Source organism: Babylonia areolata, chromosome 21 (assembly GCF_041734735.1).
Source record: "Babylonia areolata isolate BAREFJ2019XMU chromosome 21, ASM4173473v1, whole genome shotgun sequence".
Classification (NCBI taxonomy): domain Eukaryota; kingdom Metazoa; phylum Mollusca; class Gastropoda; order Neogastropoda; family Buccinidae; genus Babylonia; species Babylonia areolata.
The window spans coordinates 42,274,472-42,301,878 of NC_134896.1; the positions used below are offsets into that span (position 1 = coordinate 42,274,472).

The 27,407-nt window shown below is 44.9% G+C and overlaps 1 protein-coding gene across 3 annotated transcripts in view; it reads right to left on the bottom strand.

The window, feature by feature from the left end:
* LOC143296221 (uncharacterized) overlaps positions 1-24,320 on the bottom strand; it is a 29,038-nt gene extending 4,718 nt beyond the window's left edge. The window contains exons 1-2 of one of the 3 annotated variants that reach the window (XM_076608043.1): positions 24,087-24,320; positions 15,647-16,739 (exon numbers count right to left, since the gene is read on the bottom strand). In XM_076608043.1, coding sequence (XP_076464158.1) covers positions 15,647-16,717 — 1,071 coding nt within the window. In that variant the 5' untranslated portion in view covers positions 16,718-16,739; positions 24,087-24,320. The other 2 variants (XM_076608044.1, XM_076608042.1) reach the window with 2 other exon arrangements.
* Positions 24,321-27,407: the final 3,087 nt, after the last annotated feature.

The following is a 27,407-nucleotide window of genomic DNA, read 5'->3' on the forward strand; positions in this document are numbered from 1 at the left end:
TCAACCTTTCATCAAATCAGTTTCTTCTGTCTCACTCTAACACTTACCACTGGATCACTCACCCCGCTACTCCTGCCCCACGTCTGTCTGTCTCCATCGTTTTCCCTCGCACCCTCTCTCTCGCACCCCCCCCCTCGCCCTCCCCCACCTCTCCCTCTCTCTCGCACCCCCCCCGCCCCTCTCCTCGCCCTCCCCCACCTCTCCCTCTCTCTCGCACCCCCCCCGCCCCTCCCCTCGCCCTCCCCCACCTCTCCCTCTCTCTCGCAACCCCCCCCCCCCTCCCCTCGCCCTCCCCCACCTCTCTCTCTCAACAGTATACGTGCAAGGCTAAGTGTATACTTTCAGATTATTTTATTTGGAAGATACCAGTCATCGTTGGTCGCAATAATCAATAACAGCAAAAAAAACCCCAAAAAACAAACAAACAAAAAAAAAACAAAAAAAAACCAGCTCTGCGAATTTCACGGATAAACCTTATACGTACACAACTGCTGAAGAACGATTACGAAAGAATACATTCATTCTGCCAGTTAAACACAAAATTAAAAACCACATCGATCATTGTACATATGTTAAAGATTGAGATAACATCACTGAAAATCAGCGGTTTAACAACTTATTGTGTCAATCAGTAAATGAACCATTAAAATGAAACAAACCAGTGCAATCAGAGATTTAACCGAAACTACTGAGAACACCGGTCAATCGACCTGTCATAATTATACTGAAGAATGGAAATCGGCGATTTTCACAAATCAATAACTTTATTAATTAGTCAAAGATGTAACTAGTAATATAAAAAAAAGACAACAAAATGAAATATAATCCCTTGTTTTCAACTGAAATCAGAACGAAAATAAAGTATGGTCTCTATTTCACAATGAACCTATTGATAAGAGAACCAGACAGAGAGACAGACGAGAGACACAGACAGAAAAAAAAAAAATCAAATTTGATGACATACAATCAAAGCAAATTCAAAGAACCACGAAAAAGAAAACATGCTCTCAAGAAATCTGCACAATTAATCAAAAAGAGACCCCACCCCCACTCCCCCACTCCCACCAAATCTCACTCCTCGAAAAATACAAAACAAACCAAACAAGCAAAAAACTGAGGTATACAAGCGTTAACACCGGAATGATATTTTAAAACAAACCAATGTAACCATGCCCCCCCCCCCCCACCCCGAACACTTTGAAGGGGGTGACGGAGAGGAGAGAAAGAGGGGAGTGGCAGGGAGGGGGAGGTTCTGTTGGAACCTTGCACACACACACAACACAACAGTCCTAGTTTCCTCACGTGACATCAAGCTGCCTGACCATGCAACCAACCAACCTGACCACACAACAAACCAACCTGACCACAACAAACCAACCTGACCACAACAAACCAACCTGACCACACAACCAACCAACCTGACCACACAACCAACCAACCTGACCACACAACAAACCAACCTGACCACAACAAACCAACCAACCTGACCACAACAAACCAACCTGACCACAACAAACCAACCTGACCACACAACCAACCAACCTGACCACACAACCAACCAACCTGACCACACAACCAACCAACCTGACCACACAACCAACCAACCTGACCACACAACAAACCAACCTGACCACACAACCAACCAACCTGACCACAACAAACCAACACACAATGGCACCATTTCAGGCACCTACTGTAAAGACAAAACAATGCAAACGACAACAAAAAAAATTACTTCTCTTCTTACGTGACAGTGCACAGTGTGTCGGGCAGTTATCACACACAGTTAACTATACACACATTTCTCGCATCCCGCCTACTCCCCGAATACCGAGTATGGCTGCCTGAAAATGGACGAGAGGTGGAAGGAGAAGGTGAAAAGAGCCATTATATTCAGGTCCATTCGTAAAAGCAACTGTGCGAAGAACTGCAATAGAAGAAAAGAGGGAGAGGAAGGAAGAGAGAAAGAAAGCAGCAGAAAAAGGCTAAAGGGATGGGGAGGAAGGAGAGGAGGATGGCGAGGAAGGAGAGGAGGAAGGGGAGGAAGGAGAGGAGAGAAGGATGGGGAGGAGGAAGGAGAGGAGGATGGGGAGGAGGAAGGAGAGGAGGATGGTGAGGAAGGAGAGGAGGATGAGGAGGAAGGAGAGGAGGAAGGGGAGGAAGGAAAGGAGGAAGGAGAGGAGGAAGGAGAGGAGGATGGCGAGGAAGGAGAGGAGGATGGGGAGGAAGGAGAGGAGGATGGGGAGGAAGGAGAGGAGGAAGGAGATGAGGATGGGGAGGAAGGACAGGAGGAAGGAGAGGATGATGGGGAGGAAGGAGAGGAGGATGGGGAGGAAGGACAGGAGGAAGGAGAGGAGGATGGTAAGGAAGGAGAGGAGGATGGTAAGGAAGGAGAGGAGGATGAGAAGGAGAGGAGGATGGGGAGGAAGGAGAGGAGGATGGGGAGAAGGATGGGGAGGAGGATGGGGAGGAAGGAGAGGAGGATGGGGAGGAAGGAGAGGAGGAAGGATGGGGAGGAAGGAGAGGAGGAAGGAGAGGAGGATGGGGAGGAAGGAGAGGAGGATGGGGAGGAAGGAGAGGAGGAAGGAGAGGAGGATGGGGAGGAAGGAGAGGAGGATGGGGAGGAAGGAGAGGAGGAAGGAGAGGAGGATGGGGAGGAAGGAGGATGGGGAGGAAGGAGAGGAGGAAGGAGAAGGAGAGGAGGATGGGGAGGAAGGAGAGGAGGATGGGGAGGAGGAAGGAGAGGAGGATGGGGAGGAGGAAGGAGAGGAAGGAGAGGAGGAAGGAGAGGAGGATGGGGAGGAAGGAGAGGAGGAAGGAGAAGGAGAGGAGGATGGGGAGGAAGGAGAGGAGGATGGGGAGGAAGGAGAGGAGGAAGGAGAGGAGGATGGGGAGGAAGGAGAGGAGGAAGGAGGGGAGGAAGGGGAGGAGGATGGGGAGGAAGGAGAGGAGGATGGGAGGAAGGAGAGGAGGATGGGGAGGAAGGAGAGGAGGAAGGAGAGGAGGATGGGGAGGAAGGAGAGGAGGAAGGAGAGGAGGATGGGGAGGAAGGAGAGGAGGAAGGAGAGGAGGATGGGGTGGAATGAGAGGAGGATGGGGAGGAAGGAGAGGAAGAAGAAAAACAACAAAAACAAGAATAAAAAAAGAACAAGGAGTAACTGAGGAAGAAGCAGGAGGTGGAGGAAGATGAAGTGTAAATGTCTGATGATCAAGCACTGGCAGTGACTGAGTTGGTCAGTGAGCTGGGGCACAGGGACATGACGAGGCAAGGGAGGGAACTGCCGACAGCACTGCTGTCATAATCACGGTTATCGTTCTTCCCTTATTTCTGTCTTTCTTTTCCTTTCGTTTCAGTGAACTACCAACTGGTATGGACGTCTTCCATCATTTATTTCCATGACAGAACCCAACCCACCCTTCCCTTAACACACACACCCCCACCCCACCCCCCTAAACCCTCTGGCAAACAGGAATGCAACACAGCACAGCCACTCTAGTTCAGCTAAGTACAACAAGCAAGCATAAGTCTGTGGCCAACTCCAAAGTGCAACAATAACAATGACCTTAGCGGCTCTATTGAAAGCAAATTACTTATCTAATCAACATCAGCATTCGATATATATACATCTATATATACATTTGTATATACATATGTACGATGGTGAAACAGATGTTAGCACCATAACTGTGACTTTGTAGACAAAGAAGTCCACTGACAAAAATAGATTCCTTTTTGGCTTGCTTCAACAGCATAACATCTATGTTCTCAGCAGTAAAAATGGTTTAATCCACACACATGCACAACACACATACATAAGGAACTACAACTTCTCAAATAACTGTTCTCACCAGGCATCTTTTAAATGATGTGTCTGAACAGAACAGCACTTTACCCCTACCTCTTCCAGCAAATGACACTTTGCGATCCACAGAACAATGGAAATTCAGAGAGAAAAACAACAGCAACAAACAATGAGAAGAAACAAAGAAAACAGACCATGAGAAACACCATGCATGTGTACATACGCCAACCATTTATCAGCGACATCTTGGCAGTGCAGCATCACATTTTCTGTTCTTTTCTCACGTTCCCATCCAGTCTATCCATAGTTTTTCTTGACTGGTTTTCACTTCCCGAATTTTAACTCAACTGCTCCGTCCTTATCTATACTGACCACTTCCTTCTTCATTCAAAAGCACGAGTATGAAGGCATCAGCTGCTGATGATGTCCCGATATGTTGTCCATTATTTCCCGTTTGTGTGGTGCTCACAGTCACACTTACCAAAAGCTTCTTCTGCCCGAGTATAAAAATAATCATTTTCATATCAGTCAGTCTCTCTCCAGTGCAGTGTTAACCTTTGGGCACTTGGTCATGAGATCACTCCTTTCCAATGCACACTGTGAACAAATAACGCTGGCTGTACATCTGCACAATTCAAGGCGCCATGTAAACAGGACACGTGGACAATCTTCCCCAAGTGCAGGACTGACGGCAGGGGATTATCTGTTCTTATTCTTGTTGCTTAGAGTCCAGCCGACCACACAGGGCCATATCAGGACTGTCAAACCATACAAATACTCAACCGTGTCAACACGAAACTGTCACATATGCAAAAAAACACAAGTACAAACCCACAAAACATAGTTCATGACACAGTATCCCAACCATTCAGCTCTTTATGGCAAATCAGACCAGGCCATGCTGAGGACGCCAGCCATTCTGTATGGCAAATCAGACCAGGCCATGCTGAGGACGCCAGCCATTCTGTATGGCAAATCAGACCAGGCCATGCTGAGGACGCCAGCCATTCTGTATGGCAAATAAGACCAGGCCATGCTGAGGACGCCAGCCATTCTGGTTAATCTATCATCCCCACATTACAAAAAATCATAATAAAAAAGGAAAAAATAACTTCAAAGCCAAACAAAAAATACAGTAAAAAGGCCACACAGGCAAATAACACTGCTCTGATCCAGTGACACGAGGTCATCTATGTAAGTGTAAATATATCAGTAGACTTTCAAACAAACGATAATTGTCGCGCATTCAACTGCAATTCTGACGAAGCGCATTCTCATAGGCTAGAACTGTATTTATCATATAACTTTCCCCCTACATTTCAATATGCAATGAATAGCAAGATAATCCGGGCAGTGCTGAACATAACAGGAGTTATGGGTCTTGCCCCTCCCCAAAAACACACACACTCTCTCTGTCTCTTTCTCTCTTCCATCTTTGCCCTTCTAGTCCCATAATTCCTTAAATTGATGAACTGGAACGCCCTGTTTTTGTTTGTGTGTTTGTTGTTTTTGGGGGGATTAAAACAAAATCACACAGCCAAAGCAAATTAGCAAATCAGAAAAAAGGGAAGAAAACAATCCAGATGAAGCCCAGTTTACAAACCCATTCCTTTGATAGAAATTTTCAATGATTTTTTATTTCCGTTACTGAAAGCATACGTGTGCCTCTTCTATGACAAACAAATAACGCACTTTTGATATTTTGTAAATGGGGCATAGATAATTAATTTTGAACATTTGTGTTCATACGTGAAAAGGAATCAAGTTTCAAAGGACGAAAAAAAATTTCCTTTCTTTTTTTTTAATGTACATATACAGATGGCACTAAAGCTACAAAAACAGCATCACCGAGTTTATAAGGACGACTAAACAATACATATACAAAGATATACATATAATGCTGCAGCATATAAGTGGATAAAGCAGATTAAATAAATGCACGAGAGATGATAAATGTAGCACAGTAGCTTGATAAAAACAACAAACAGTAAAGCTGTCAAAGGAAATCAGCTGGGTCATACCTGTACCCTTAAATGCCACACATCCTCAGTGTGAGACACACACACATCCCTGCGTGCGCACGTATGCACAAACCCACGCACAGACACATACTGAATGGTAGCTGGGGATGATACTCCAGCCATACCAATGTTGGTAAGGTACTGGGCCAAAGAGAAACAGAAGCAACATTTCTGTACACCCTCCTCCACCCCCACCCACCCCAACCACAAAAACAAATAATCGTAGACAGTAAATTTCATATTTCATGACAAGTGCCAGTGGAGGAAATCGTGTGCCTTATCATTCATAACAAAGCACTGGATAACAATTTTGTTACAAAATGCACGATATATCATTATGTCTTTTGTCTCTCTCTGGGGAAATGTGTTTTCCTCCTCTCCCAATACTCATCTGGCTCGTCTGAAACATGTGACCTCATCATACCTGAAGGCGATCGCAGTGGGCGGCTTACAGGTATTTCTTGTGGAATCATATGGATGCTTCGGAAACATACTTGATGAATGGTATTGACGGATAGATTTCAAACCAATCGGCGATTAAACTGGCTGTTAAAACTTACAAAAACAATGTCATAAACCAAGTGCAAAACACGTCTGTTCACCTCTTCTTCCCCATCTCGAGACTCCGGTTTGGGCAAAACTATGCACAGTATAGGCTACTGACAATGGCTTGTGGAATATCCTCCAAATTCAACAAATCTTCATGTTATGCTGACATTACAGAATTACATGATTATCAGTCAGTGTGCACAAGTCATATTTCTGGTTCTGCATGTCCGTCCCACGTACTACACATTTCACATTCTTCTTGTTCTTGTTGGCACAAATGTCACAGTTCCAAACATTCACGGTCTATTGAGCACGGCGGATATAATTATCACCCAGGTTTGCATTAGTATTTGTTTGGAATGCAACCAATATGAATGGTACACAGGTGAACGCAAAACCTTCATGGTTTTTTTCCCATGGGACATCAATATCCGGTGAAAAGATCAGCTACCGTCTGCTCAGTCACAACAGCAAAGTCACAGTTCCTTTTCCTTTTGCATTCTGTGACCTGCAGTTCTGACTGTGCTCGGGTCACACTGACCAACGGGGTTTGACATGTAAGGACCCATCTGCATTAAAGGACAGTTTACACATAAGGCCCATTTACATGTATGGGCACATTTACATGTAAAGATCAGTTTACATGTAAGGGCCCGTTTACGGTGCCGATTAAGGTGTTAATACAAGACGCGTTTCACTTGCACTGTCTTATTAGTCATGGGCCGTGCTACAAACACACACACACACACACACAAGAGATATATGTGGATGATGACCTCATTGTCATAACCCCTGAACATGAACCAGTATAAATTATATTCCACAAAACACAGGACACTCTACAGATAACCATTCTTTTCTCCAGGAGTCCAAAGGTGATTGGCGTTCATGTCACCGACTATTTTCAGCAAGACATTTTGTAAAGCTTTCTGTACATCTGTCTTGTTCTGGAAAGTGTAACAGATTACACACACACACACACACACACACACACACACACACACACAACACAACACACACACACACACACACACACAGTCTGAAGAGACTGGGTGAATGATTTCGCAAATGCTGTGAACTCAAAGCGAATTGTGACCAAAGGCAACCTGAACAGACTGGGGAATGGCTCACAACAGAACATCCGGCCCAAGTGAACTTCATTTCAAGCGCTGACAGTATTCCCAGCTTTCACCAACCACAAAAAATATTGAACAAAAAAGCAAATCAACACAAAAAAACATAACCCACAAACAACAACCCAAATGATTGAAACCTTATGGCACTTAAAAAAAATCACTTCTGATGCAAAAATATAATCCAAAACTGTGAGTCACAAATACTCTCCCTCTCTCTCCTTTCAGATGCAAATTTATATAATTTTAAAAAAATCAAATCTCTTAAAAAAAAACGCAGATCAAATAAATTCAAAAACACACGCTAACATGCACTCTCTCGGTCAACCTCTCACTCCAAAACAACACACTGGGACAGTGGGTCACCAGCAGAAAAAGGGTGGGTCAGTCACTATGATGGCCACTTTCTGGGGTCCGAGGTGACAAGCTGGTAGCCGAGGGCCTGCTGAAGCTTGACCTTGAAATCAAAGTCCTTGCAGACTCGGATGTGCTGGGACACCATGCGGAGGAGACCCAGCTTCTCTGTTTCCAAGTTCTGGAGCTCCGACATCAGGTCGGCATGCACTGTTTCCAGCTGTTTGACTCTCTGCACACATCACACTGTGTTTCACTCTCTACACACATCACACTGTGTTTCACTCTCTGCACACATCACACAGTGTTTCACTCTTTACACACATCACACTGTGTTTCACTCTCTGCACACATCACACTGTGTTTCACTCACTGCACACATCACACTGTGTTTCACTCTCTACACGCATCACACTGTGTTTCACTCTACACACATCACACTGTGTTTCACTCTCTACACACATCACACTGTGTTTCACTCTCTACACACATCACACTGTGTTTCACTCTTTACACACATCACACTGTGTTTCACTCTCTGCACACATCACACTGTGTTTCACTCACTGCACACATCACACTGTGTTTCACTCTCTACACACATCACACTGTGTTTCACTCTGCACACATCACACTGTGCTTCACTCTACACACATCACACTGTGTTTCACTCTCTGCACACATCACACTGTGTTTCACTCTCTGCACACATCACACTGTGTTTCACTCTCTACACGCATCACACTGTGTTTCACTCTCTGCACACATCACACTGTGTTTCACTCTCTACACGCATCACACTGTGTTTCACTCTACACACATCACACTGTGTTTCACTCACTGAACACATCATACTGTGTTTCACTCTGCACACATCACACTGTTTCACACTCTACACACATCACACTGTGTTTCACTCTCTGCACACATCACACTGTGTTTCACTCTGCACACATCACACTGTGTTTCACTCTTTACACACATCACACTGTGTTTCACTCTCTGCACACATCACACTGTGTTTCACTCTCTGCACACATCACACTGTGTTTCACTCTCTACACACATCACACTGTATTTCACTCACTGAACACATCATACTGTGTTTCACTCTACACACATCACACTGTGTTTCACTCACTGAACACATCACACTGTGTTTCACTCTCTGCACACATCACACTGTGTTTCACTCACTGAACACATCATACTGTGTTTCACTCTACACACATCACACTGTGTTTCACTCTCTGCACACATCACACAGTGTTTCACTCTCTACACACATCACACTGTGTTTCACTCTCTGTACACATCACAGTGTTTCACTCTCTGTGCACATTACACTGTGTTTCACACACTGCACACATAGCACAGTCAGAGGGGGGAGGGAGGTGGGGACAGAAAAAAACAACAGTTGATGGACTGACAACATTGCAGAATCAACATGGAAACCATTTGCAAAACCACATGCTGATAGTGTCGGGAGAGATCTGGTGAACAGTGCCTCTGTGCTGAACCCACACGAGTCTTCACAGAGCTAAGGGCAAAGTAGAAGAAGAAGAAGATCCTTGATCAGAAAAAAGAGGAAGAAGATCCTTTGTAAGAGACAAAGGTCTACGCACTTTGCAAACATGGAGTCATTTGCAGAACAGGCTGCAACCTTGTGTAGAGTCGCCTTTAGGCGCTCACCATTCGTTTGTTGTGTCATTCTGTCAGGTTTCACACACACACACACACACACACACAAGTGCGCGCGCGTACAGTTTGTACATTTTTCTAGTACCGTACAAGTCAGCCAATAAAAAAAAAAACGGCATTTCGTATTTAAAAAAACAAACAAACAAAGAGAAACAACAATATGCGTCACTACAACACAAAACGAGACGATAGAGCGACGCCCTTGACAAACAGGAACGGAATCTGGTTATCTCCCTTAGACCACGACTTGCACCGTGGCGTTTCCTGCTGGCCCCGAGAGGATTTCTGCATCACGAAGGGCGTGAGGCCCTGACGTGACTGCTCTCTCTCTCCAGTATCAAGTGCTTCACAGTTCACCCAGTGCAATGAAAGACCACAGCCACGAACAGCTTGACCTTGAGGGTAGATCGCCACACAGGTTAAACTCACCTCTACCCAGTGCAAGCCGTTTCAGCAAGAAAGGATCTTGCTCATATTGAGAGTTGTGATTGTATACTTGCCGTACGTAAAACCAACTCGCTTGGTCAGACCTTGCGGGAAAATGAAATGAAATGACATAATATAAATAAATAAACAAACTAAAAATATGAATGAATAAATAAACACACACACACACACATATCATATATATATATATATATCGGTTAAGTCAAAGTTTAGCATCCTAGATCAATGCACCTATTTTACTGGCAATTTTCGTGCATGTATGAAACGATAGTATATGTTGTAACCCATTTTCGGTAGATCTGAACTCTTATTCTGTTCGTTATTTTACTCAGGTTTGATGCGGATTCAGTCACTAAACTAACGTGCCACCAATGATCTTGCTTTTTCCGTTTTTCGTCATACAAACCATGGAAATGTAACCAACAGGTGCAATAATCTAGGACGCTGAAACTGGACATTACCATAAGTATCTCATGTCAACATCTTGATACTCACATCGGCCAGTGAAGAGGAGATCTGCCGCTGCTTGTGACGAAATCGCTGAGCGGCACGGCGGTTTTGGTCACGTCGCTTGACAGCCCGCTGCCATTGCTCGCCGCTCGGCTGCATGGACACCAACACAGCACAGCACGGTGCACACACACATCGTTCTTGTTGTTTTGTGGTGTTCATTGGGGATTTATCGCACATGACAAACGTAATGCAATGCCGCAGCCGCCTTCTATGGACCCTTGTCATGCATGCCACATAATTCCCGGAGAAAAAAAATGTTACCCCCCCCAAAAAAAAAATCGTGGCAGACGGTTTCAAACTCTCTATCCCCCTCAACCCCACCCCCTCCCCCCCACTCTCCCTTTTCTTTTTTTTTTTTTTTTTTTTTTTTTTTAATCGTCGTTCTTTTTAGTTTTATTCCACTGACAAGTGCCTCAGCACAATCTTCCCTTCTGTTATAGTTCTGTCAACATCATTACGATATGCACTTCATGCCGCCAAAGAAAAAAGTCCCTTTTGTGCCATGTTGACCTGTGTTAGATGATTCTGAGACAAAAATAAACAGAAGACTCTATTCCGTTGACATACTAATTACACACAGACAAAAATAAACAGAAGACTCTATTCCGTTGACATTCTGTTTGCACACACACACACACACACACACACACACAAATCTCCCGTGACATTTCCGGTTTTTTTAAATGAAAATAGTTTGTACTGTAATCTTGCCCTTGTATACACACACACACACACACACACACGTTTACGAGTTACTGAAGAGTCATGCCAGTAGAAGTGTGCATGCTTCATGAATCCATATGAATAAGGTGATAATCTATCTGCACTGCAAAGGGGGGCAGTGGCCTTGTCGATTGAATAATGGTAATCACTCTGTGTGTGTGTGTGTGTGTGTGTGTGTGTGTGTGTGTTGGGTCATCTAGCTGTATGTTTGTAAATCTCTCTCTCTCTCTCTCTCTCTCTCTCTCTCTCTCTCTATATATATATATATATATATATATATATATAATAGTCGTGTCCGACTATGACCATCAGAACAACAGAGGAGGCAACTGCTAGAATTTGATTACAGTGGAGAGTGTCTTGCCCAAGTACATCCCCACTCTCTCGGTCAAGAGGGTTTTAGGACAGTCGGCGCTGGGATGATTTCAAAGGCCAACTAGCCCACAAGACTGCAGCACTAAGAGCCAGTGCAATTTTGCCTCCTAGTTTGAGAGTCATTGTCCTTCACAAAAGACTAAACTGTAAATGATTTCCCATTGACTGGAGAAACCATCGATAATGCAGCTCTCACTTTGCTGTTGGCCCAAATGTATACATTTTTTTTCCCCTTTATTTATTTATTTTTTTAACTGGAGGAAATGATGAGGAAGGGGAAGGGTGGAGGGGAGAGTGAAGGTGCTGGCTCCACGCTGCTGTGTTACGTTCCAGTCACTGCACGCTGTTTTTCCCGCTTCCGCCATCCCCATACAGCTCTCTTTCTAAAGGGTAGAAATAAATTAGGGGGGGGGGGAAAAAAAGCCACTTGTTTTGATTCATGTTGATCCCCTCACATCATTGCTCCACCTGGATAGCAATACAGGTGGAGGGTGAGGGTGAGGGTGCGGGTGAGGGTGGCAGGGGGGGGAGGCAAAACTGGGGGGTAGTTGGCGAGGGGTTGTTATTGCTGGTAGTTTCCCCTTTTCTTTTTCTTTTTTTAACAATGCGCTGTTTTCCTGTTTGTTCACACACACACACACACACAAACTGAATTTAACTTCTGTCATCAAAAAAACGAGTCCTTGTACTGAAATCAACTCTTTCATTAAACGCTCTGTAATGTGCTCTTAAACATTTGTCTGCAATCTCACTTGTTTGATCAAACGATTTGCTACGGTTTTGTTGTTCACCTCTATTCACCATACCCCTTTTTCACCATACCCCTTTAAAATGGACCGTACATTGTCCCCAGCCTTACATCCCCCTCCCCCACAAGTGTGTCCCCCCCCCTCCGGACACACACTAAACGAAATAAATAAATAAATTCAAAATTTTAAAACAATTCAGTCTTGCCACGATTTTCCCCCTATACATATCTATCTATCTGTCTATCTATCTATCTATCTATCTCTCTCTCTCTATATATATATATATATATGTCCATCTTGCCACCATCGCCCCCCACCCCCACCACCCCCGAATACATGTCAATGACTTGGGTCCATTGCACGGGCTGACACTAAACGGCCCCTACGACAGATGTGCCCCTGGGCAAATAGTTCTTCGCTTCGCGCCGCGTTGTTTCGACAAGTTCGGGACGCCTGACAGGAAAGTCTCAAAATGAATTAAAAATAATAATAATAAATAAATAATTTAATTTTTTTTTTTAAAGCCCGCTTGACAAGGGACAAATAGTGCCCCCATTGTCCTGTGTTCAAACACACAGCAGAACGAGTCCCACAATAAACTGCCGGTGCCCCCCACGCCCCTCACAAAAAAAGGAAGAAAGAAAAGAAAAAAGAAATGAATTTAAACAAGAAATTCAAACTCACTGAGAGTGCAAAATTAACAATCGGAGTTGGCAAACTTTGTCAGAACGTGGAGATAAAATACCGCTTCTCACGCAATGAGGAAGGGGTGGGTGGGGTGGGGGAGGGGGAGAAAACCTGCAGCTCCTTCGGTCAGAACTATTCGGCAATACATCCTCCTTATCTTATCCATGAAACCGAGTCGTCTACATTGTAGGGAAAAGGGGCCTTTATTTACAACTCAGTTCTGTTCGCAAGAAGAATATATAACAATAATAATAATAATAATAATGATGATGATGATGATGGTGATAATAATAAATCATAACCATAATAAACGTGCGCAAATTTTGTGTAGGCAGACACTGACGAATTCCATCCAGTTAGAGTGGTGCCCTAATTCTGAAGTGCCACACACAATTTTAAAATGCGTGCAGAGAGGTTTGTGGGTGAGGGGGCGGATTTTGAGGGGGGTAGGTGGGATGGCGGGCACATCTGTTTAACTGGGACCGTTCTGACTGGTACACAACATGCATTGTGTAGAGAGCATCCTGCTGTTAGTTATACCTGTAGACATTTTTTGCAGTCTGTGAATATAAATACAGAAGACACATGTATCAACATACCAATGGACCAACAAAACGGAAAATACTTCTGTCCATCCCAACACTGGACATAATTATTTCTCACAGAAGGAAATATCATGTGGAAAGGCAGAGAGAGAACAGGAATGATGGAGAAAAAGACGAGAGAAAGTAATTTTTAAAAAAAGAAAGAAACTCTGCATGAATGCCAAACACTTTCTAACGACGCTCAACAACAGAACCTCTGCTAGTTTAATTAATTCATAATGGTCTCCAGCTATTTCAAACTGGAGCAATAAATGGGACACCTCAAAGCAAGAAACGCGTGTGTCCGACATGATGAATGTGATTCTGTCATTGCACAGACACCGTGGGTTTCGCGATAAACAAGTCCAAGCTGGAAGGGTTTCCCGGAACAAATCGTCTTTCTCTTCTTTGGTCTGTGTTGATCTATTCATTCTGTGTTGATCTATTCAGTCATGAAGTGCGCGGAAAAGGGGTGTCTCATAGTTTGAGAACGCAGAAGCATGGCACTTACGGCTGCGCGCGAGTGTATGCGTGCGTGTGCGTGCGTTCGTGCGCACGCGTTCGTGCATGTGTGCGTGCCTTTGTGCATACGTGCACGCACGAGTGTGTATGCGCTGGTGCATGTGTGCATGTTTGTGTGTGAGGAGTGCGCGCATGGTTGGGGGCGAGGGACGGGGCGGGAGAGGGGGGTCTTTGAAACCTTGAGCCCACCGTGTAGTGTTGGCTCAAACTACGTTCTATGGAAAGTTTCAATGCTTCAGTCATGTCAACTAAATCAATCATGACTGCCCAACCTCTCTCCCCCCCCCCCCCCCCACCGCACTCCCACTCTCTCCTTCACCCCACCCCTCCCACTCCAAAGCTCTGGCGGGTTTGCCTGAAACCCAAAATGAAAGCCTTCAATTCTTGCTGTGAAGATATTCGTCACACAAAAATTGCTTGGTACATTCGTCAGGACTTTATGTGAGGTGTTCTTGTCGTGCCTGTTCGTCTATGTAATGACAGTGATGCTTTGTGACATGTTTAAAAAAAACACCCACAAAATAGTGATTAAACAAACAAATAAAAATGGAACGTTCTGTTTCCAGCTGAGACATGTTTGAGCTGACTTCCAATTATCTCCCATGGCCTTTCAGTCGAGACGCCGCATTTGTTGCAACGTGTGAATGCAATTTATCGGGAATGTAGTAGAGAGAATAAATATCACTAGTACAATGATTTTTTATGAGGTTAAAGTCGTGGTTGCGATGTCCCATTTTGTTGCACCGAAAAAAAATTCTACAAAACTTTAATTAAGCCAGTGTATCTTTCATAGACTGATAGTGACTAACAAGCGTACATATAACTATCTCTCTCTAATAACTGAATGGAAAAGCTTGTGTGAATTTTCGGTTGTCGGTAATCTTTAACTACATGATACATGTATCTCACCACTTCAAATAAGGCTATAGCCTTTCTGAATAAATATCTCAGAATCGGAATCTCTCTCTCTCTCTCTCTCTCTCTGACAACCAAGCTGGCACTGCATGCGAGGAAACAATCACTAGAAATGTGGTTAAAGTCATTAAAACGAAACAAAATGGCAGAGAGAGAGAAATGGAAAAGAACCACAATCAAAAAGCAAGGCAGACAGCGGAGTGTCAGAGAAGGGTGGCGGGGTGGGGGGTGCAACAGGGAGGTGGTGACAAAGAAAGTCTGAGTGAAAAACAACAACAACAACAACAAAAAAGGAGAAAACAGGGGAAAGAACTCTGTTCAAACACAGCACACTGAAGCAAAGCGACCCACCCACTGACACGAATGACGCATGATATGATTACGTTCAGGAACACAACCAGTGCAACTTCCTCAATTCACATGGGTGCTCACTAACCGATATCCTGTACTCGGTTTCTCAAAATGAACGTGCGCGCAAGCGTACATACACAGACACACACACGAACTCACAGCCCCCCCGTTCCACCCCCCGCCCTCACCACCACACCCACACACCACCCAACACACTACCTCCTCCTTGGGCGGGGCCTGGAAGTCCACGCGGATCTCCTCCTTGCCCTGGGCCTTGCGGCGGGACTGGATAATGAGGCGGAGGTCCTGCTTGATGATGTGGCTGGGGTCGCCCCCCTCCTGGTTCAGCGAGGCCAGCGTGGCCGCTACCAGCTTCTCGTCCTGCACCAGGTGGCTGTGCTCCAGAAGGCGGGTTGGGCTGCCGGGCTGCGGGCATGGGGACCTTCCCTCCGCACGGCCACCTGCCTCTGAGGGACCTCCCTGAGGAACACTCCCACCAGGCTCTGGACGTTGGGGCATCGCCTGGTGGCTGAACTGTGGCGGCAGACCACCGCTCAATCGTCTGCTGCTGGAACCTTCTTCTGACCCGTACACGGGCATGCCGGACTCTGGCGAGGGAGGGTCCGCTAGGCCACCGGGTCCTGAGGGACGTTCCTCTGTGTCTCTTTCACACGCTGGATCACGACTCGCATGGCTGCTGGATTCTTCACCCATGCCATCACGTCTGCTGCACTCTGAAGAACGACGTCTCGAGAGAAGAGGGGCAGTGGTGATCGTCTCTGAGGAGTGACCGAGAACGTCACCGCTGGTCATGGAGTGATGGTGATGATGGTGATGACGATGACTATCCACGTGGCTGCCAGTCCGTAAACCCCGATCCTGGGGACTTCCCGCTGACCGCAGCGGAGGATCAGTGACAGGACTGTAGGAGTGTGGGAACACGCTCCCAGCAGTTCTACACTGAACAACGAGTGGATAATTCGCGAGGTGTGAAGACGAGCTGCTCACCGAGGCAGTGGAAGTCACGGCAGAGCCGGAGGAGGGCTGTGACGAGGTCGTGTCTATGGGCTCCTCCTCCTCCTCCTCCTCTTTCTCCTCCTTCTTCTCGCCACGAGGACCCATCTTGACTGGGGGAGAAGAGTCTGAGCCCGAACTGGAGTCAGACCCCGAGTGGGATCCTCTTCCCGTGCCCATGAGTGAAGGAGGGTGACTGGGGGGTGACAGAAATAAGGATGGTGATGATGGTGGTGGTGATGGTGATGGTTGGGACGGGGTGGTGATGATCTGCATACGGCCCCTGGGGTCATGCGGCCTGCACAAACACGTGAAGGGAATGAAGGGTCAGTTGTCAATGATTTTCAGCTGTTGCTTCCTTCAGTTAACACGCACACAGACAGCCACACCCAGGCTCCTTCGGTCGCACGTCCAAAGACGACAGACAGTCCCCAGGAAGCTGCCAGTGCCAGGTCAACACGAGGCCACACACACACAGGGGAAACTCTGCACTGCTGCAGGGTCACTTGGACAACACTATCATTCCACACAGCCAATGCACCGGGTCAAAAACTGTGACACAGTGTGAATGAAACAAGTATATGCTTCCAAAATTAATGATTATGAAAAAAAAAAATTGAAAAAAAGAAGAAAAAAATATATATATATTACTCTTTTGTCAAAAGATTTTTCTGTGTGAAATTTAGGCTGCTCTCTCCAGGGAGAGGGCGTCGCTACACTGAGACCGCCACCCTTTTTTGTTTGTTTTGTTGTTTTTTCCTGCCTCTAAGTGTATTAAAATTTTGTTTTCCAATCAAAGTAGACTTTTCTTCAGAATTTTGTCGTGTACAACACTTTCGTCGCCGTGGGTTGTTTTACGTGCGCTAAGGCATGCTGCACACGAGACCTCGGTTTACTGTCTCTTCCGAATGACTAGCATCCAGACCACCACTCAAGGTCTGCTGGAGTGGAAGAAAATACTGGCAATTTTAACTGCAGTTCGAGTGAATGTCAACGACAGTAGCACAGAAACAGATGAAAAATATAAACTGCGTGCTTGCAAGACTACTTGATATTCTTTGAACCTGTGAGTGCATACTGAGAAATGAATAACGTCACATTATTGATAGAGTTGGCTTCAGATGGATTCGACACGTATGTGCTGACTAAGTTCATTTACTGGTTTCTTTTTTCATGTTCTTTTGTCATTTGTTTGTAATCTTTCAAACCCCAGTGAAAAGGGGTAAAACAGTGTTACATTTTGAATCTTCAACCTTTCCATAATTATTCATCTATCATCGTTCATCATATCATTCATATGCGTTGTTGTTTGTTTGCTTATTTCTTCTTTAACTACAGATTATTTTATCTTAACTACGGGCATTTTCCACTCAACAAACCAAGCGACTAAACGTTGTGAGATTTCAAACTGTGTTTTGAATTTAACAAAGTTCTTGTGCTGAATCAGTGGACAGTGTCACAACAGGAACATCGTTTTGAGAGGAAAAAACACAAACGCATAACGAAAAAACAAAACAAAAAAAAACAACCGCCCTGTCCGATGAGGCAAAATATCAGTGTTGTATAAATATGCAAGCTAAACATACCCGCGCAATGTGAAATGAAAGTGTTCGAATCTGTCCACAAATTTCCAAGCTTGTCGGCATGACAATCCACCAAGCATATGCTCACAATGTTTCACAGTCAAACGGTCAGCGCGCACGCGCACACAAGTTTCAAATTTTAATTATCCTTTCACTCCTATTGGAGTATGGAGGATTACTGCAAAATAATCTTTTCATGCCCAGAACAAACATTTCCAAATACACAACAATGTCACATAAAAGTTGAGAAAACACATATGTCTTTTAACTCCAAAAGTATAGCTAGGCAACATTTGCAAATCTAATCATCTTTCTTACAGCTAAAATGACTTTTTTGCCTCCTTTGAGCATATTACAAAAATTAAAAACCGATTTGGAGACAAATATTTTTTAGGAACATATCTATTTCGTAACTGATCATAATTGGGACATTCCAATACACACACACACACACACACACACACACACACACACACACTGCAAAGCTCTGCGTCTGTGAACTGAAAATTCGACAATAGAGGAAAAAATTAAAACATGAAATTTGAATGGAATAAAGAGAACAAGAGAGGCAAGGCCTTCAAGACTCACTTGTGATACACTTTTAAAAAAAAATCTAATCGTTAAAATGTGTTCTGTATTTGTTATTATAAAGCTTCGCTTTAAAAAAAAAAAAGAAAAAAAAAAGAAAAAAAAGAGTCCTAACCAGATTCGAACCCCGCGTGTTCGGGTGAGAAGAAACTGACTTATCCATTACACTATCGTGGCTTCTAAAATTTAACATTTTAACATACTTTTTTAAAGGGCGATAAATCAATTTTGGTATTCGCAGTGAGAACGTGGTTTAAATCATATTATTCTGGTGTATCTTGGGCATTCAAAAAATCTTTAAGGGCAATAAAAAAAAATCTTTTTAATGGCTATCCCCGCAATCACACTGCAACATTTAGCCGTTTTCACTAGATCTAGATAGATGTACAAGTTTAGTTACACCCGCCGGGAATGTAGTACAACACGGTCGATTCAATTTCTCTTTTATGTTCATTCTAGTTTTATAGTTTTAAAGTTGGTATGAAAATTTAGTATTTTGTTAAACTAATAACATGTAGAGCCAAGTACAAGTACTTCTAAACGTCGTAAGAAGTAAAAAGGACTTCATTTGAGAAAAGTCAAGACTGGAAATTTTTTCATTTCATCGTGATCAGTTCAAGGGTATTAACTTGCATGGTTTACAGTTTTTAACTGTGAATTCCGACTGATTCTGTGGATATTTTTATGGCAGTTTGGGGCATAATCCAGTAAGTGATGAGGCGTTCACAAATCTTTCTATGAATAAATATTTAACAGTCTCCTTCTCCAACTTTCCATCACATGTTATTTTGTATTGTCCATTGAATATAGGATTGAACAGGCAGGTCAACAACTTGAAACAAAATGGCATCGTTCGCGTTCAAGAAGAATATGAGCACGCGCTTTGAATGTGTATAAATATGTGTACGCAATTGATTTTTGCCCATGACCTTCAGGGCTCAGCCAACAGATCTGTAAAGTCCACTCGTATTGCTTTTAGTATTTTCCGAAAAAGACCACTTGGGCGAATGAACATAGTGAAAGCCCTGTACACTGAGAGTAAAACACACAAGCTTTTTATGTATTGAGTATAATTTCAAAATGTAATGTTTAAGATGAGAAAGATCAGTTTAAATCAAATTAAGCCCCCTAGCATTAATTACAGAGTAATTTCCCTTTTTTTACTATCTGCACCAAAACGTTTCCAAAATAAATAAAACTTCCATACTCAGCAAAAGAAGTTCCTGTTTGAACAAAAAATGGTAATAATGACTGCTCTTGTTGTTGTGTCAGAATATCAGATCAAAGTGCCAAGTTTAGAGAATACAAAAAATGTAAATATAACAGTAAATGCAGTTTGCATATAATTAGGCTTCTTTTTTTTTTTCCTTTTTTTTGTGTGTGCCCATCCCAGAGGTGCAATATTGTTTTAAACAAGATGACTGGAAAGAACTGAATTTTTCCTATTTTTATGCCTAATTTGGTGTCAACTGACAAAGTATTTGCAGAGAAAATGTCAATGTTAAAGTTTACCACACACACACACACAGACAACCGAACACTGGGTTAAAACATACTCACTTTGTTTACACAAGTGAATCAAAAAGAAAAATAAGACATGAAAATTCAATGAAAAAAAAACCCCACAAACAATGAAACAGTCAGTGCAACACCTGTGGCACCTGCACTGACAGGTATGGTGACAATGTAGCGTGACTCGATCACTGGCTGCCAAAACACCCACCATAATTATTATATAAAACTTGGGGAAGTGTGTGTGTAGGAGGAGGTGGGGGGTGGCTATGAATTCTACAGCGTTCTGCACTTTTTTGTCCTCCACTCCACTGTACAGACATTCGGAACGTTATCACGAGGAAGATGTGGTGGTATGGTTGTGGTGTAATTTCCATGCAAGTCAACTCTCGCTTTCGTTTTCCTTGTGGGGCGTTGGGAGGGGGGGCATTGGGGGATGTGGGGTGCGCGCGCGCGCATGCGTTATGGGTGTGTTACTGAAACCAGGCCGATGACCCTTTCCCGTGTGCTGCGGGTTTACAGGAGCTGACACACCAGCCGTGTCGGCCTGACGGTGGAGGAGGTTTGCATGTCAACGGGCCGCGTGTCAACCTATCCATGGGCTCCGAGCAGCTGGAAGCGTCCGTCCCACTGCCTGTCCTCCGGGGATCGGGGTTCCATCCTCCATCCTTACCTGTTCAAATGTCTGTTTCTGGGTGGATATACCCGAGTAGTCCGCCGATGGTGGGCGTCCAAAATTAGTCTAAAGTCACGTTGTCCGAATCAGATGCCAGCTGATCTGACAATGCTATCTCCATGCTTAACTGACGTCAAGTGGAAAATAGCCACCAAGGCTGGATGTTCATGTCATGTCATATCAGTGGAACAATACGAAAGAACATGTCGGAAACACACACTAGTGATGTGTGTGTGTGTGTGCGCGCGCGCGCGCGTGCCCGGTGCGTGCGTGCGTATGCATGTGTGTATTTAACCTATCATGCAGCAGAAATTTGTAAGGTTCTGGAGAACTTGTTAAGATGTAACTCAGACAATCCACTCGCTCTGTCTGCTGCTGCTTGTATCAGAGATACACATCAGCTTACAGTCGGGCAGTCTGCAAAGGGAGATGTGTGTGGACAATGGTCTCTCCACTGCTATGTGATTTCATTTATTGTCTTCGTTGAAGGACCATGACTCAAACTGCACTCAGTTGCCTGACGCCAACTATCCTAAAGCCATCTTGGCCAACAGATTTAGATTTGGTTTATAACTTGGGCAATGCTGTCTCCACTGTAATCAAGTAATCAAATTCTAACCAACATACTGAATCAGGATAGCAGTTGCCTCCTCTGCTGCTCTGATGGTCATAGTTGGACACGACGATCATATATATTATGCAGCTACTTTACTGAAACACACGGCAACTGCCTTTTGTTACCACTTACTAAGTAGTCCTTTCATTGCACAAACTGCTGAAACCAGTACACAACCGACAATAAAGCTTCAAGTTCTCTTCTTCCATTACATAAATCTATAGAAGATTAACAGACGCACTGCATGTCACACAATCACACACGCACACAGATGTCAGCCAACGATGTCAGAAGATCAATCCTTGACCTTGGTAGAATCAACTTGTAGACGACTCAACAACCACACAAAAGCGGGCCAGACTAACACAGCTCAAACGCAGTTTCGATACCAACCCCACCCTGTCGGACCCCCGCGCCACACACACACACACACACACACACACACACTACACGGAAGCACGCACTCAGTACGTGCGCCCTTTCAAGTGACGTCGTGACTGTCCCATGCGCAAAAGATAGAATCTTGTCTCCCGCTCAGCTCGGAGTCAACGTATTGTGTGTGTGGTGTGGTGTGTGTGTGTGTGCCACGAAAGCTACAACTCAAACCCATTCTGTTCGACCTACTTTCGCCCTGTGGCAGGACTTTGTTGTGTGAGGGAGCGGAAACACCGCCACACACACACACACACACACACAGCGCAGACTTCTGTGGCAGCGGGAACGAGCGAGGCTCTCCCGCTGGCACTGACTCCATGAATGAACAGCCTTAAATGTTGTCCAGTGTGTGTATATGGTGTTAAGGGAGGGTTCGCACAACCGCAACCATTAATTTTGTGAACGGGTCTGGTTACAATCAAAGTTTTCCTGTCCTGCTGACCAGTCACCAGATCAATGGTACCTAGTCGGTTATTTCAGCTTGGAAAAAAAAACCGTTTGACACCAAACTCCAAATGAAACACGGGAAATGTAAACGATCCACAGAGCAGGGTTAATTATGTTCGAATTTAAGGTCGACACCCACCTCAGGTGCATGACCGATGGCTCAGAAAGCCGTGGGAAAGGAGATGACCTATTTACACCGCAACCACAACACGTTCTGATGGGCAGCGAGAAGGCCACCTGGCCACGTTATGTCTGGCCGCTGTGATTCGAACTCACGCTTCGATTGCGAGCTAGCTCGGCGTTTGAAACAAACACACCAGTTCAGTCTATACTACCTCCAACTGAATCCCATCACTGACCCTTCAGATTACTCAAGACAGGATTGCCGGTCTAAATGAATGCCTTCTTTCTAGGGCTGCGTGGTCTCGGAGGTTTCCTGTGCTGAACACACACACACATTCACACACACACACACACTTGTAATGGCCAGCAACGTTGCTGAGATGAATCATAATAAATCAAGCCAGTGAGGGGACAGACATGTGGGAACACAGACCCAGAAAACCAAATCGGGGAAACATAGGAATACCTGGGGATACAGACCACGCAGGCAACTTACACCTGGCTGGAAGTTTCAGTATTTGGGGAACACAGACACTGATGGGGGAACAAACATACACAGCTGATCCGTTGCAAAGGAGGAGTCATTTCTTGAGGGATAATGTTGCGTGCACAGTACTGCAAATTTTCATTTCAATTATGTTAAACTAACGGCTGGTGGCTTTGCAACATTCAACTGTCTTGAGCATGCCATAAGCTCAGTCAGCTTCTCTCGATCAAAATTATGCAGACACCAGATACTCTTAGTATCTATTGTTTATGCAATGGTCAGTTTGGTATCTAAGCGGTGTGTGTGTGTTTTTTAACAGCAGATGTAGTTTGGCTTATGTGAATCAGTCCACATTAATCTGACAAACCCATCCTTGACACTGAGAACTTTCAAATGTTACAATGTAGCCGGGTCTTTTATTGAAGTGGACTAAGTATAAATCACACGGAACACGTACATGCTCTTGATGAGAAGTGACAGAACTTTCAAACCAATGCCAAACGTTCACATTAAAAAAAAATTTTTTGATTCAAAAAGGTCCGCGATCCATCGTCACACAGGCTAAAGACGGCGTGAGGGCCGCCATGTCCCAACAAACAAATCGAGGTCAGGCAGTGGCGCCAGTCGCGTGGTGGTGAATAGCACAGCAGCCAGTTATGCAAAGCATTCTCCACTTTACACACCGACCCCAAAAATAGCCATGAGATAACCTGTCGGCAATCCCTGATTGGCTGACCGGGCCGCCACCACTTGTCAATCAAACTTTTATCCGACGAGAACATGTCTCTGCCCCGCCGTCCGCCTTGCCCTCAGATCCGTTAACTGTCAAGAAAACAACGCGCTCGTTCGCATTTTTGAGAAAGCTGCATCACTGAGCATAAACACTGGGCGGATTGCATTGTCTCTGAGACATTTCACGTCAACAACAACCGGTGACAAAAATAGAACCACGCGTTTGGCGCTTCGCCTGTGAAATGCAGTGTTGAGAGAAAAGCTAGTTACTTCCCTTCCCACCGCCACCACACACACACACACACACAGAAGCGAGCTACATTCACAAAACGCCCTGCAGAAGCGGTTTACAACCGAAACCTTACACACGCACACCACCACCACCACCTCGCACATTGTCTTGCAAGCGGACGGCCTCTACACTGGTGCACCAAAACACTACTCACCACCAGTTTGTCAGGGGCTTCCAAGGGCCGGCTCACAGCAGTCGCACGCAGACTGGAGGCATCGTGGGACAGCCGTTGACCAGCATCGTGGACCGAGCGGGAGAGAGAGAGGACCACAACGTTCACACGCACTGCTTGCAGCCAGCACACACACGTACGGCGCTAGGTGGCAACCAACGCTCCTCACGTAAAGGGAACTAACTCAGACAAGCCCAGACGTAATGATCTTGAACGGCGAGGTATGCTGGGCCAACCCCTCCGTGTTTTGTTCTTCTTTTTTTTTTCTTCTTTTTTTTTTTCTTCTTCTTTTTAAACTTCTCCGCGACCGATTTTTGTGGGACAGAAAGAAAGCCCCAACAGTGGTTTTGTTAGGGTTTTTTTTTCCCCAGTCTGACTCTCTCCTTTCTTTGAATACTTGTCAGATCTGAGACAACGCTTTCCTCTCTGGTCGTTGACTTCAGTGTCAAGTAAAACTTGCTGATTGTGTCACCAAAACGAACTGTCATTTAGGGCATGTCGTGTGAACGTGACCCGGGCAGTTTTCACTCAGCATCCTCCCTTGGTGAGGGGTTTTTTTGTTGTTGTTGTTTTTCGTTCTTTTTCTTTTTTGTCGATTTGGACAGGTGCACTGCAAGCTGCAACGAATGGTGCGAAGGCTTGACGGGTTTGAACTCACGGAATTGCGCGCGCGTGTCCGTGCATCTGTCGAACTGCCGCGTGCCGTCAGAGCACAACACGATCAGTCTGCCACACGTGCCGCGCACTGATGCACGTCGCGGTATGAGATCGAGCCAATCCCATTGAGAGGGGGGGAGGGGGGGGTGGTGGGGGGGGGGGTTATGGGTTGTTTTTTTAAGTGATGAGATTTCTTTAATAGAAAAAAGGGGGGTGGGGGTAGAATCACATTACAAACTTGCTTTCGCTCTCTCTCTCTCTCTCTCTCTCTCTCTGTGTCGTACATACATATATAGATATTATATATCATTATATCAAAGAACAAAATATAGTACGGATAGATATTCGTTTGTAACTGACAACTGACCCGGCAATATCATTTTGCCACCCCGGCATCAACTTCAGATTTAGTTGACTGATGTGGATCACCATCAGTGAAAGCTTCATCATCATCGGAAAGCTGTTTGAAAATGGCTGTTCATGTTCTGGCGCAACGGCGGTGGTCGAGTTGTCATCAGTGATAACACATAGAATGCAGACTGATACTGCTGTTAAACGAAATTACATATTTAGACACGACGTTTATTAATTAAGTTCATAGTTTTTTCGTTCACTAGCGGGTTGTTGTTGTTTTGTTTTTTTTGTCGGGGGGAGGGGGGAGTTGGGTTTTTTTGTTTTGTTTTCTGTTGTTTTTTACGACTTTCCTAACAAAAGTGCTCATCTTTGGTGTGCCACCGCCGGCGTCTGTGTGCGTGCATGTGTGTCCGTCGATCGTTTAGTTGTGATCTGCCGTTTGTTACAGTGTTGGCAAGTGCCGTGCTTGTGTGTCAGTGTAGTGTCACGTTGTCCCGAAAGAGTTCCTAATTCAGGTCACAATCTCCTTCAGTGTACACACACTCCGTCGCCGGAAGAGTGGAAACGACAAACAGACCGCGTTCAAATAGGGTTGGATCATGGCCTTCGACTTTTACGCGGCCGGATGGATTGTCAGTCAGTCGAACTGCCCACCACCACCTCCCAGCCCACTCCCTCCACGGTCACCTTCATTAAACTCCCTCTCTGCAGAAGCGACGTAACCCATCTGAGCCTGTGACCAGCAACCAATTTTTTTTTTTTTTAAATTTTTTTTTTTAAGGGTCTTGCTTCTGGAAGTGGGGCCTGGACCCTTCCGGCCGAACCGGGGGTTTTGATGGTCTTTGCCCAGGGTAGACAAGTTTTCTCTAGGTCTTTCTTTGACTATTTTTTCTGATAGGTACATGCGTCCTCCTAGTTCCGTTTCGTCTGTATCGTCAGAAGTGACGTCTGCGATGTACACGACCAGACCCAGATCCAGATACTGAATTAGCGAGAATGGATACGAGTCATGTGGAAGAGAAATTGAATGGACCGCCTTGTAGCCGTTTCTGTCAGCCTGATCGAACACGGGGAATTAGAGAAATCGGCGACCTACTGCGGTGTGCTTGAGGCGAAGGCAACCGCAAATTTCTTAAATAATCGAGATGTACCAAGATATTTAAATGGCGCTGTCACCTCGAATACCGTAATCGATCATGACAAAAAAACAAAACAAAACAGAAAACAAACAAACAACAACAAAAACAGAACTTTACAGAGATATTAATTTTTTTAGGTACTATTAGGCGGGCTTTTGCGCTTAAGTCCACGTACTTTCGAACCGAATGTGCTTGGTTCGAATCTGCTAACATACTTTTTTTTTCTTCCTTTTTTTTTTCCTCTCAACACAAAGCACGTTCCCGCTGCAGCGGCAGTGACACTATTAAAGGGTCAGTGAACTCAGTGATTACCCGTCCTCATGTGTTGGGCATGTGGGTCAAACAGCATTCTTTCCTCTTTTCATTGTATCAGATAAAGGCTGTACCTTGAAGAGCCGATTACATTGGGAGCTCGCTCTCTCTCTCTCTCTCTCTCTCTCTCTCTGTGCTACTCTCTCTCTCCCACACAGTCACACACACGCACATACATAAACACACGTGTATGTGCACGCACTCACGCGCTTGCTTGCTTGCAATGACTTACGCGCACACTCGCAGACACGCACATACGTACACACACGCACTCGCAGATACGCACATACGTACACACAAAACCATACGTACGCAAACACACACACACACACACACACACATATGCCCATGTACACATACATGTTGTAATTCACGTAAGCATATGCACGCGCGTTCACACACACACACACACACACACACACACACACACACGCACGAGCGCGTGGAGGAAAGACTGAGCTGAGAGCGTTTCGTTTGCAAGAAAAAAGAAACATTTCTTACCCTGTGTTCCCTCCCTGCATGTGGACAATGACGTTTCGTTCCCTGCATGTGGACAATGACGTTTCGTTTCCTCCGTGTGGGCAATGACGTTTCGTTCCCTGCATGTGGGCAATGACGTTTCGTTTCCTCCGTGTGGGCAATGACGTTTCGTTCCCTGCATGTGGACAATGACGTTTCGTTTCCAAGAAAGAACAAACATTTCTAACCCTGTGTTCCCTCCCTGCATGTGGGCAATGAATCCGGATGGCAATTTTACCAACAGAATCATGACAAGAAAATATTCTCCAGTGCAAAAAAAGAAACAAAAAAAGATAAGGAATTATTAAAATGGATCAATAAA